The sequence below is a fragment of the Lampetra fluviatilis genome, chromosome 7 (genome assembly GCF_964198595.1).
Source record: "Lampetra fluviatilis chromosome 7, kcLamFluv1.1, whole genome shotgun sequence".
Classification (NCBI taxonomy): Eukaryota; Metazoa; Chordata; class Hyperoartia; order Petromyzontiformes; family Petromyzontidae; genus Lampetra; species Lampetra fluviatilis.
The window spans coordinates 591129-603721 of record NC_136281.1 but is presented as its reverse complement, the minus strand read 5'-3'; the positions used below and the strand labels follow the sequence as shown (position 1 = coordinate 603721).

The 12593-nt window shown below is 41.6% G+C and overlaps 1 protein-coding gene across 2 annotated transcripts in view; it reads left to right on the top strand.

Annotated features, from left to right (window-relative positions):
- The window catches only part of UNC45B (unc-45 myosin chaperone B), a 70156-nt gene that overhangs the window by 29221 nt on the left and 28342 nt on the right, over positions 1-12593 (top strand). For both annotated transcript variants that reach the window (XM_078858067.1, XM_078858068.1), the window contains exons 2-4: positions 5551-5712; positions 7046-7082; positions 10709-10884. In XM_078858067.1, coding sequence (XP_078714193.1) covers positions 5551-5712; positions 7046-7082; positions 10709-10884 — 375 coding nt within the window. The remainder of the gene's footprint in view (positions 1-5550; positions 5713-7045; positions 7083-10708; positions 10885-12593) is intronic.

Sequence of the window (12593 nt, the reverse complement as noted above, 5' to 3'; positions counted from 1 at the left end):
CAACTTGTTATAATTCTTGAAAAAGAATGCAATTACCAATGGACATATTGTCAGATAAGAAAATACAGCACTCCTGACCATTAGTATATCTCTCTTGATTAATGGGTACGTCACACAAGGCAAAATAAGCATACCTTTTAATAATATTGCATACAACATATTTATGTATATCATACCTGTGTACAGTTCAAAAACATTATCTGAATACTAAATGACACTGGACAATTTTGATATCTGTTGGTGACCCGGAGCCAGTGGGGAGAATCCAGATCGCTATCGCAGAGGTCAGTGTTTCCATAGAACAATGTTGACTTGGCACGCATTTTATTGGCTGTGGAGGGAATATAGAATGAGTTGACTCCCAACAGTGATTTAAACCCAAAACATTTGGGTTGTGATCAGGTATTCTAATGCAGCACCGCCAGGCTTAATATATGATACTGAATAATACCGGTGGTAGTTTCTGAACTGAAGTATGGTCAATCCCCCCCCCCCCGCCAGGATAACACGTTATGAGAATTTCATCCAACAGCGTTACACTGTCCATGAAGGAATACATTATTTTATTTAGATAGCACAAGTGGTTTCCTGCTCGAATAAGCTTGGCTTTATTCTCACTTTTTGTTTATAATCCTGAGTTGATAGTGGAAACTCCACATTACCATGGCAAGGGAGAGTTTAAGTCTACCGCTGTTGACTTTACACAACGTGGTGCATATATTATTGACCGTGTCGGAATGAAGGGCTGAGTTGATTCTCAACTGGAACTTGAACTCATATCCTTATTAATGTGAGTCAGTCGCATTGTTTTCTCGCAATGTAGCTTCTCAAACATAACACCATGAACATTTACACAATATCAATTCCGTTGCCCATAAAACTAAGATAATCGGTACACTTTAGAATTATCACCAGATTCTGTAGCTGGACTGTGAATAGGAATTTACCCTCAGCTCAGTTCTGAAAGCTTTCGCACTCATGAAAGCTCAGATGTGTACGGTGTGCGTGAGTTTATTACCTCAACACTACCCATGTCCTGATTAAATGGCCACGCAAGGGCTGAGTGTGACGGGATGTAAAACGTCAGCTGCTAAACACTGACGCAAGTGCCTTTGCTGCTGCTCTCCGAACATTCTGGAGACAGCACATGTTGCAGCTCAGAAAATGCCAGAAGGCATTGCCTGAGGGAGACTGAAGTGTGTGTCCACAGTTACCTCATTATTTAATGGCTAAATCTTCATTCTTTTAAGCAGTTTAATCTAACCTGATGAAAAAATGCTTGTCAATGTGTCTATCTGTAACTATACTCACAATCGCAATATTTTATTCACTGATCTAGTAATTTCACACTGAATGGACAGCATTGCGATAAGGACTCACAAACATAACTCTAAGGAAACTACAGCGATACCCATCAACAGTTATGTAGATCCTGTCCCGCCAGTGCCTGGCTAGCTGTAGGTGGAGAGCCCTGGGTAACAGGGTTTTTTTTAAAAGACAAAGCCTTATATTGACTCGCCCAAATGGTACTAGGCTCCTAGCAAAATGTATTATTTCCTGACATATTTAAAAGTTTTTTTTATTAATTCCTGACCTATATATTATTATGTTTCCTCGCTGGTTGTAATTTATACAATGACTAGCTATAAAGCCTGACATGAGCAATGTCTGATTACAATTTAATCATAGCAAAGTACACATGGTAATTATTGCATGGTCACCCTCCACTCGAGGATTAAGGGATTTATCCTGATAATAAATCGTATAAAGAGTAATACAATTTATGTTGCGTTTTAGCCTAAGAACTGTCATGAGTGAGGCACCGTACTCATTAAAGGATGCTTACATATTTAAATCTAATCAATTGCAATTAGTGTTTGAATCCCATGCTCCTTAATCTACGTTAGACCTAATTGCCACGTGTGCACTCCGCACACTTCTCACCCAGCATTCCGTGTCCTCCCCCACTCGAAAACGACGTTTAAAGTACAGGGATACACTGATGCTTGCTTAGATGCAGTCTTCTCCCCTATAGCGCGATGGGCCTGTGTAAGATAACAGAGCCGAGAATATGGGCAGATGCCCCACCAACTTTGGATGGCAGGGCAAAGCTATAAACTGTGCCCCCCAAAAACCTTTGTGGGAAAACTTTGCCCACTGGCCCCCCACCACCACCACCCCCGAATTTCAGCGATGCTTACACAAGCACGTAGTGAAAATTAGCATCACCAAATAATTACCATCACCACATCACAAAAACCACCAACACCACCGTCGCCAGCACTACAACCAAAATGACCACCACCATCAACTACAACCGCCTACAGACACGAGCGGTTCACTGGCACGACGGGAGGTCAGGGCCTTGAATTCAATCACCAGCCTTCGCAGAGATAGAAACACGTACTCCTACTTGTTCCCCATGACTTTAAAGAAAAAAATCATGTTCAGACCAACACAGCCTGCAGTTAAGGAATGGCTCACCGCGGCTCTTGAATCGTGTATGTTTACCCACCTGTTGCCGACTCGCCCGCAGCTCACAGCTGACAGCCCCTACGAGTTGTAATGGGGGGGGGGCTCGCCAATGTGCGCGCAGTGCGAACTTTCACGCGGGGACTGGAGCATATGTTGTTATTAAAGGGCCCTAAATAAAAACACATCAATATTAAAACACATTTATTACTTGCACAGTAAAGTCATTGATTTATTTTCATTTGCTATACAGCCAGATAATCCGACAAATCGCTATCCTTAAACACCCAGTCGTTCGTTAAAGTCGAAGGCGGTATAGTACTATAGTAATAGAGCAAGTGCAGAATCACTGAACCGGAATTGATAGCTCGAAAGCATTTAGCGCGGGGCCGTTGAAAGTGCGGGGCCCGTAGCAGCTACTGCACGTGTAGCAGCAGCTACTGCACGTGTAGCAGCAGCTACTGCACGTGTAGCAGCAGCTGCTGCTACTGCACGTGCAGCAGCAGCTACTGCACGTGTAGCAGCTGCTACTGCACGTGGCCAATACTACAGCACCCCCCCCCCCTTGTGGATGCGACGACTTGAACTGGAAGTGGGGTTTTTGGTTTGTTGGAATGAGAGAAGCCGCGCCAATTTCCCATATTTTCGCGTAATCTCCGTTATTTGAAAGCCGCGTGACCCATTTTCTGCTTGATCCAATGTAATGAGCAGATAAGCTCGTGCGTCTGTGTGTTTAACTTCTTTCGCACTGTACATAGTCAACCATGCTGATCGGAGGAGCTTCATGAGGACTAAAATTGTCTTTCCCTTTGAGTGGGTTGCTTATTGCTTCTCTGAAAGGCCTCCTCACCAAGTAAAAGTTGGTAAAACTAAGCACTAAAATTATTTAACATATCGTTGTCGTCAGCCACGATATGCTCATTAATGGTCCTGTGATGCAAAACAAGCCATCTCGCTACTGCACACGAGATCATTGAATCATTCCGTATCTGCAGTGGACGTCCTTGTGGGTCTGTTCCCTCCTTCGTGTGCCGTGTCGGCCTTCATAGGTGCTCGCTAACATCGTTCATCTTGACCGTCAGCTTCATCCACTCTCGCGAAGTCTCTTGCCCAATCCCACTCACTTTGCTGAACCATTAATATGATTTCCCTAACCCTCATTTGCTCTACGATCCACCCTTTTCAGATGATTATCGCAATTGTTACCGTGTCATGTTACATATTTCAATATGAAGACTGGGGTGTAGCTGTCAGCACAGAGTTGCTGTTGCCTGGCTGGACACACCGTGGCTCAGCCGCCACTGGTGTCCCTTCAAGGGTTTGCACGCAACGCCTCGAATGAGTCACAGCAACACCGAGCACCTTTCAGATGACTCCCCTTAATTCGCGACGGTTCGAGTGGATGGGTTTGTATCAAGCGTGATTTATCTTTTAAGTTAGGCTATGGTTTAAATCTTAACGTCACAATATATATTTTCGTTTGCGTTGAGGTGTGCTTTTTCGCTTCGTCCTTGGAGACAAAAAGCTCCTTTAAGCCTGGCGGTCAATACCACCGTGAGGTGTTAATGGTCATGATTAAGTGCTGGTTTTTGTGTGAATTCTTCGTGTTGAGTGCGGGGGTGGATGCAACCTGGCTACGAGCGTGTGAGATCGCACATGGCAATTAGACCTAACTTAGATTAAGGAGCATGGGATTCACACATTGATTGTAATTGATTTGAATCACATTTTTAGCCCTGTACAGTGCCTTGTTAATGGGAGTAATTAAACCAAAAGCCAGATAAAGTGCGTTACTCTTCATACACTTTATCATCAGGAAAACTAGTTTTATTCCCCTCATCCTTGTAATATATTTCCGTCATATTTCAACACACTTCGTATATCTAATAAATATATTAACCAAAGTGGTATAAATGTCCATACATTTTTATTGCAAATTGTTTGTTTTAAAAATTTACAGCCAAATGTGATCTCAGAAAAAACGCGAGTGTACAGCATTTCCAAACGTGCAAATGAGCAGGATGGTGCCAGCATACTATACCATCCTCATCGTTTCCGTGATGTCGTAGATTGGGTGAACTTTCTCTGGTACACATTGGGGTTCGTCACCAAGATGTTCTAAGGAATGATAAACCTCCAGTTTGACACGTACGCTTTTGCGGCCAATAGTATTCATAATATATTATTCATAATATTATTCATAATATATTATTCATAATATATTATTCATAATATTGACAAAATCGCCCGATGAAGCTGGTTGTAATTACCAGCGAAACGTCGTACTCTAGTTGTAAATGTTGTGCGTTTAGTCGGCAACACACCGATGGGCTGAACTAGTAACTAATTGTAACGTTTTTGTTTTCGTGAAAAATCTTACTAATGCGGTATAACCCAAAAAAGCTTTTATTACGAATAAACCTCCAGTAATTTTCACATTTTCAGATGACAGGAAGACCCTGAAGCAACTTTCTGGGCACTTGTGCTTGAAATGTGTTTGTAATCATGCAGATATAATTTATTATTTCAAAATTCTATCGTTGTAATATTTTCACGCTTACACGTCAATAGATTTTGAGGTATTTCACGGTGACTTTTTTGACATTTTGGTGATTGAAAAAGATAAAATTAATGTGCTATTTAAATAACTAGTGTCACGCTGATTTGTGCATGTCTTTAGATACTGAAGTCAGAAAAATAAAACTTACATATCACACGGAAATTAGTTTCATATGCAGCAACTCACGATTCCTAGACATTGAAGGCACAACATTACATGGCCATCTTTACATAATTCTTTGGTGATCCACAGCTGACGTGAGGCAAGTGCTAGAAACTTCCTGTGCTCTACTGTAGACCGGATGGATTCATGCTCGATAATGCGAACGGGAAATGGCTGTGGCTGCTGACCAAATTAATCCTCGTGTCCAGTTGAGTGCTGCACTGACATAATTGGCACCCTCCTCAGAAGGGGAGTGGCCATCCACTAAATGTAAACATATTCAAAGGATTGAGAAAAAATAGATACCATAGTCTTACCCACAAACGTTATTGTTCTCTCTAAACTGCCATCCACAGATGGATGACCCGGCTCAGCTGCGCGAGGAGGGCAATGGATTCTTCAAAGCGGGCGACTTCAGCAGTGCCATCTCCTGCTACAGCAAGGCCATCAAGGTGTGCCAGACCCCCAGCGACCTGGCCACTCTGTACCGCAACCGTGCTGCCTGCTACCTGAAGATGGTGAGCATTCCTTTGAAAGCACACCAATTATAGGTATTGTGGTCTATGCAAACATGATTCCTTGTAAAAAAGGTGTCAGTTTTGTTGCCAGATAGAAGGGTAAAAAAACAGTTATCATATTTTTTACTGGCAAATGAGGTTCCAATGGTGAATATGTATACTGTATAAAAACCTCTCTCATTCTCCTTAGTGATCATTATCTGAACTTATTCCACCCGCCCCCTTTTTCCTTGCTGACATACAGTTCCTGTATCTACAGTTGTTTTTCTGATGGAGTAGAAACCTAGTAAACATTCGTTTGGCCAACTCTTCCATGTAGTCAGAACCATTGGACCAATGCTGCATCCATGCTGGGATATGCCCGGCTCAGTTTTCTTTTTGCTGTTAGTTTCAGTAGCGGGCTTTAACGCTCCGCTATTTGCATCGTGGGGTTGAGAAAATGCCCATCTGTCCCACTGGTCTTCATAGATATGGTGGCCAGTGATTGAGCTGAGATCATCACATTATGGATCAGACCGTAATGTGAAGAACATTGTAATGTCCTCAATACGAATGATGGGACTTCAAAAGAAATTGGTGAACATCAAACACCAATTTTACGAAGCGAATGTGAGTCAATAAAAATCCTCGTTGCATTTGCAGGCTGAGCAAAACTATAAAAAAAAAATGTCTTGCTTTACCATAGTATATGCTGTAAGCCATGAAATAGAACATCATCATATAATGTCAATGAAGAGCTTGTACAGTACAGTATATGTACTGTACGTATTACGTTGCACTTCTTTCGCACCATACGTAGCCAGCCGTGCTAATCTGAGGTGCGAGGGAAGGACACCACAAATGTACTAAACAAAATGGATGACCTAAGGTTTCCACGTTTAGATTTTTGCTTGACCTGGCAAATGGGGGGATGTCGGGGAAGAAAGCTAAGGGGATAAGGTTGGAACCAGGTCAAGATATTCGGGGGAATTGTGTGATTGGAGCTCTGAGTGGTTATTTATGTGGGTTTGGCCTTTGCTCCAAAACTAGAAATGTAATTAACTGGGTCAAAAACAGGCAAGTGGCAACTTGTATGTGACCTCTCCATGGCATCTGATGGGATATCGGGTTGGCATCACATTTGGAGTATTTTTCTTTATTTCAATTGGAAACCACTTAAAGCTGCCTTCTAACCTGTATTTGTTACGAAGTCTTAATAACTAGGGTAATGTCCTTTTTTGGCTCATTTTTATGCATAAAACAGAGCTTTTGAATACTGCACTGTACTTGGCATGTGGCGTTATATATAAGAGCATTGAATCATTCTGATTTTAATTTGCGTGTGTCAACACAGGAAAAATATGCCGAGGCAGCAACTGACAGCACAAAAGGTACGGTCTATTCACGTGGGCTGACAGGCGACACAGTGGTGTGCGAGCCGACTAATGAATGTAGCGTTGGAACAAGCATGCACATTCAATGTCATCCATTCCTGTCAGGCCATGTTAGTTATTTAGCTGGTAACACGTGTGTGCAATTTGCAAAAACGTACCCTATATCATTTGACGATTTCTATATGTCTACTCGATAATTCTATCGGCCCTATTGAATACATCACCGTTTTGCAAGCTCTGTCACTTGGAATGTCCAAATGCATGGTCTTATTTGTGTTAATATAATAACTGTATACTGTGGAATCCTACTCATAAGTCTGCAAAGCCTTGACTAGACCGGGTTGATGTATGTACTTAAACCAATATTATTGCCTTCCCATTACTTCCCATTACTTAACGACTGTGTGTGTTTTATAAACAACACCGCAGTGTAAATAACTAAGTGGAGTGGTGGTCAGTGTCGGATTATCCTAGTAGCAAAAGTAGCATATGCTACAGGCACCTCCGCTCTCAACTGTTAGCGACAGTTTTGGCCAGATTAGGTCAGGGGTAAAATCCGGGAAATCATTTTGTGTGCGCATAGCATTGTAATTAAAATTGATAAATACCACACAGGAATTTAGCTTTTTTTTTTATTCCAAACAGTGCAGTGGGGGCAATAGCAACGTTGCACGCTGTTGCTTTACACACTCTCGCATCCACAGACCCTGTAAATAGGATACATTTTCCGCCAACCATGGCTATTTAAAACTAACACCTCTCATACACGACTTTTCATAGAAAAACAGACCTGCAGATAATGGGAGTGTTGCCCTCCTAGAAAAGCCCAAGAACAGATATGACCACCCGTTTTGCCTTCTTAATTCAGCTAATTTGGATAATGATGACATTTTTGATAAAAAGCCCACAGCCCATTTAGATTTTAAAAAACGTTGCTCCCAGGAATAGGCTCAGATAAGGTAGAATAGACATTTAGATAAAATAAAAATTATAATGACATTTGTGAAATCGAGATAACTCAAAGGTCAGAGCGCTGGGTTCAAATCTGGGCAGCTGCCGTGTTCTCAAGTGTAATGAGTCGATGGTCTCAACCTGGTCACCAATGGCTGTACAAAAAACCCCATCATGTATTGAATTTGGGTTTGCACTTGCTAACCAAAGTACTGAATAATGGTTTGATCATCATGCCACAAACAAGCAGAACTTGTGGAAAAGTGCACCCCTACTGTGTATGGGATCAGATGGTTTAGTTCTCTGATCAATGTCTTCAGCGGCCGTTCCCTGACACATGGAGCGCAGTGCTGGCTCCGTGGGATTTCCGAATGAATAAATAATTGATCTAATGACATGACTCTGCAAGAAAATGTTGAATACATTGGGGGTGTGGGGAATGTAAAACCGATGGTGAAGATGATTCTGATGATTTTGATGATGAAAATATTGACATTAATGGCGATGAGGACATAATTAATAATCGATATTTATGGTAATGATAATACACTTGATAATAATGTTTTAATTTATCCATGAAGGCGTCACTTCATCTTAATGATTATTTTTCAGGATGGTCCTGCATTGGGTTGTATTGTATTGAGCAGTTACTGGACATCTGTGAAAAATAGCTTTATAGCTCATCGGATTCCTCCAGCATCAGTGAAGATTCTGATTCTGAGTGCATTTATAGGCAGGTGTGCATGGAAATTCTACATTCTCATGATGGGGGCCAATCATCATGCTCAAAATAATTAACATCTTTGCAGATCTCCACACAGAGGGGAAGCACCACAAAATGCACATACGCACATGCCACTGAAAGCTCCATGAACCCACGTTGCTGTGCTGCCAAATCTTGGCGAGCTCGCAGCACAGCAGGTTAGGAATTTTAACAAATCTCTATGTGATTTACCAACCCTTGCCTCCAAGGTGCTGAATTGCAGGTGTGCACCAGTGCTGATGTTTATACATTTCCCCAAGGTGCTTACTCATTTAAGGCTGAGTTGACCGAGGGGAGCCCCAAGAGAGGTTAAGACACCACGTCCCACTGAAGACAGCCATGGCACCATTGGTTGATATATCACACATCTGAGGCTGTGTAAATACCATACATTGCAGAATTACGGCATAGGCGTGCACCGGCAGTAAATCGTAAGCGCATACATTTACACGTGGAATGCAACAGTTGGCACAATGATTATGCTGATGAAAAATGCAATGCACTGTGATTGATTACCTCGGTTTTGGTATTTACTCAGAAGACACGGCTCTTAAGGAAGCAACTGTTAAGAGGCAGATTCCCCCAAGACATTTTGTCTATCACTGATTAACTTCTTTAACAAATCATTATATGCTAATGTTACTGACATTTTCAGTGGCTGAATAGCCTTTCTGTCAGCGTGCCTGTCACGAGGTTGGTTTGTATAAAGCCAGCCGTACGATTCCATGATAATATCTGCGACGAATTAAAACGTTACGCCATTTGCCGAGGAGTGGACATTATAAGCACCGTGACATCGTACGTCACAACAAGAAGGCCATTGCCTTCCTTTGAAAAATAGAAACACAAATTCCAGTTTTAAATATACCTCGCATACAAATCCTGGTCTTTAATTGCTCAATTTATCTTTTTTGTTAGCAGGTTCTGCGTAGGTTTTACAAAATAAATAAATCCAGCAAGCCTATTAAATGTAATAAAATTACTGTTATCAACTGCTGCCTAGCAAATTGAGTGATGTTAATTTTAGGTAATCTTTTTAAATCGTATTAATATGTGTAATTATAATAGTTAATTTTAAAATTGCAAAAAAAACTCGTGGGATGTTTAGACAGAAATGTTAAAAATTCTATTTGACTTTTAAGGAAAGTGAGCGGGCATGTGCAGGAAAATTCGTGAGTAGAGATGATGGCCAATGCACGAGATGTGTGACAAAGCGGTAGCCATCTCCATCACGACCGCAGAGATGGAGCACTGAGAGAAGTGTATGGGCAGGAGCAAGATGGATTGCGGCATCACGGAAACATGAGGGATGGCAATGGCCTGTGGAGAGGCATTCATATAGTAGTGGACAGACAATGTTTGATGATCTTATATTTCGATTTAAAGCTTTTGTGACGGCATGGATTCATATTCTACGTGACTTTACCTAAAGAACCAAGAAGATGATCATATATGTAGACTCTTTATTGTGCTTATTGTGGAGACAGAATTCTAAATAATCCAGGCGTTTTTGCAAAACAAATAGTGTTGCATTAAATTTGGCGTTGCTTTGAAATCGGCATATATGTACGGTAATGATTGAGTTTCTCTATTTGCGTCTGTGTGTATAGTGGTGGTGTAGCTGTTAGTGCACGGTGCAACAACCTGATGGCCCGAGTTCGTTTACCGCTCACAGCCCACACCAGTGATGATTATCTGAACCGGTCCTGGTCCTTCCTTAGGTCGACTCAGCCTCAAACTAGTATCTCGTGCAATGTGTAGAAATTGTCACGAGGAAGACAAAGGTGTCCAGGCGTTGTGCTGACCACCCACCTCCTCGTGTAACGTGCCAGCCTTCATATGTGCTCGCTAATAGCATTTGCCCCAAGTCTGTTAAGGATAAACGGGAGTCTTTGTCTTTCATGTACAGCAATTGATGTCAACCAGAGTGACATAAAGGCGCTCTTCCGGCGCTGCCAGGCTTTGGAGAAGCTGGGAAAACTAGACCATGCCTACAAGGATGTGCAGCGCTGTGCCACGATCCAACCCAATAACAGGATGTTCCTGGAGACACTGCAACAGTTACGCGCCCGGATTCAGGAAAAGGTGAGTGCATTCAGTGGCTAATGTTATAGCAGAGGACTGAGCCTGCACCACTAAGAGCCTGGGTTCAAATCCAAGCAGCTGCCAGTGATTACACCTGGATCAGGAGAGACGTCAGATTTTGCTGTTTTTTGTCGATTTGGAAGAATGTTCCCGCTTATCTTGATTCAGAGGCTGCCAGATGCGGACAAATATTACCAATTTGTACTGTAAAGGTGTGATTGGAAACTTGAATTGCACTCTCTGACTCTTGCCCATTAGAATGTAATCAAACTTTAAACTTTGCTTCCCCTTGCTGACATTTTGTCAATTAATATCTTGTGCTGATAGAAAGTTGTAATACTGTTCTCATATAGCGGGTGCAGCACCCAGACCCGAATTATAATCTGTGCTTGATAAAATGAAACGTAAAGCAGTCAGATTATTTTATGATCCATCTCTCACCGATTTACTATGGTAACTCGCTCGCCGATGGTGTCGCCTCCTTGTCACTCTTCTCTCGCTACAACCACCATCATTACTGTTCCTACCAAATTTCGATTTAAAGCTTTCGTGACTGCAGGGATTCATTTTCTTGGTTCTTTCGGTAAAGTCACGTAGAAGGGAAGTAATAAAATAATAAAAATAAAACATAATAAAATAATTCTCACGACGTTTCGGCCACAACGCAAGCAGCCGTCCTCAGGTGAAGAATGAGACACCACCAAGCTTGGGGCATATATTTAAGCTGGGTTGGAGGGGGGGAGGTGGGAAGAAGAGCGCCTTGACAAAATAATTTGCATATCAAGAGGAATTTAGCATATGGAAAATGCATAGGAGGTGGGCGGGGGGGTTTCAAATTAATATTATGCCCGTGCATTATGCAGGATTAGCAGTATCAAAGGGAGGGGGAAGGGGGGTAGCATTAACAAAGGAAAGGAATGTTAATAGTATGTAGCTGCAGTTACTAAACAACCACATCAAAAACTAAAGTATAAACTACATAAACAACTAAAGTATAAACTACATAGCATCATCAGTGTACTTACTATACTCTACAATAAGCTGAGTTACTAACAGTAAGTAATACATTACAATTCTACGTCGTAAAAATTATATAATATGCTTCCATCTAAACTTTATTCTCTTACATCACACGAGTCTACACCGTACTATATACTGCCATAGACAAACCCAACATTAAATTATATACTGTATTGCTATAAACCACCTTATACATTGTAATATAACACTATGTATTATTCTACCCACCCTAATGTGTATCACACTGCTATATGTTTACTATACAATTACGATACTATATAATACTTTGTACATTGTATTAAGCATATAAATGTTATACTATTTGTTATTATACACTGTACCATTGACCGTCGTGTCAATGGGTTAGTCGTGGCGGGAAACTTGCAGCGGAGCAAAGAATCCATTCCCTGCGGAGAATACAATTCCAATGAGTGGAACGCGGTCTGAAAGTCACCGTAAACGTGAACACAATCAGTTAAGATCCGAAATGGTTTATTACGTCCTTCCAATGATTGCTAAGCCAGAATCCATCTTCTCGGTTGAAATTGTCTCTGTGTTTGTATATATGGATCGCCTCATGAACGAATCTCTCATGATAGCCAGATGGCTTGCAGAGAACCTCTGTCTTGGAGAAGTCAATGTCATGTGAGCCCACTGAGTTGTAACAGTGATCTGCCACGGCTGAGGTG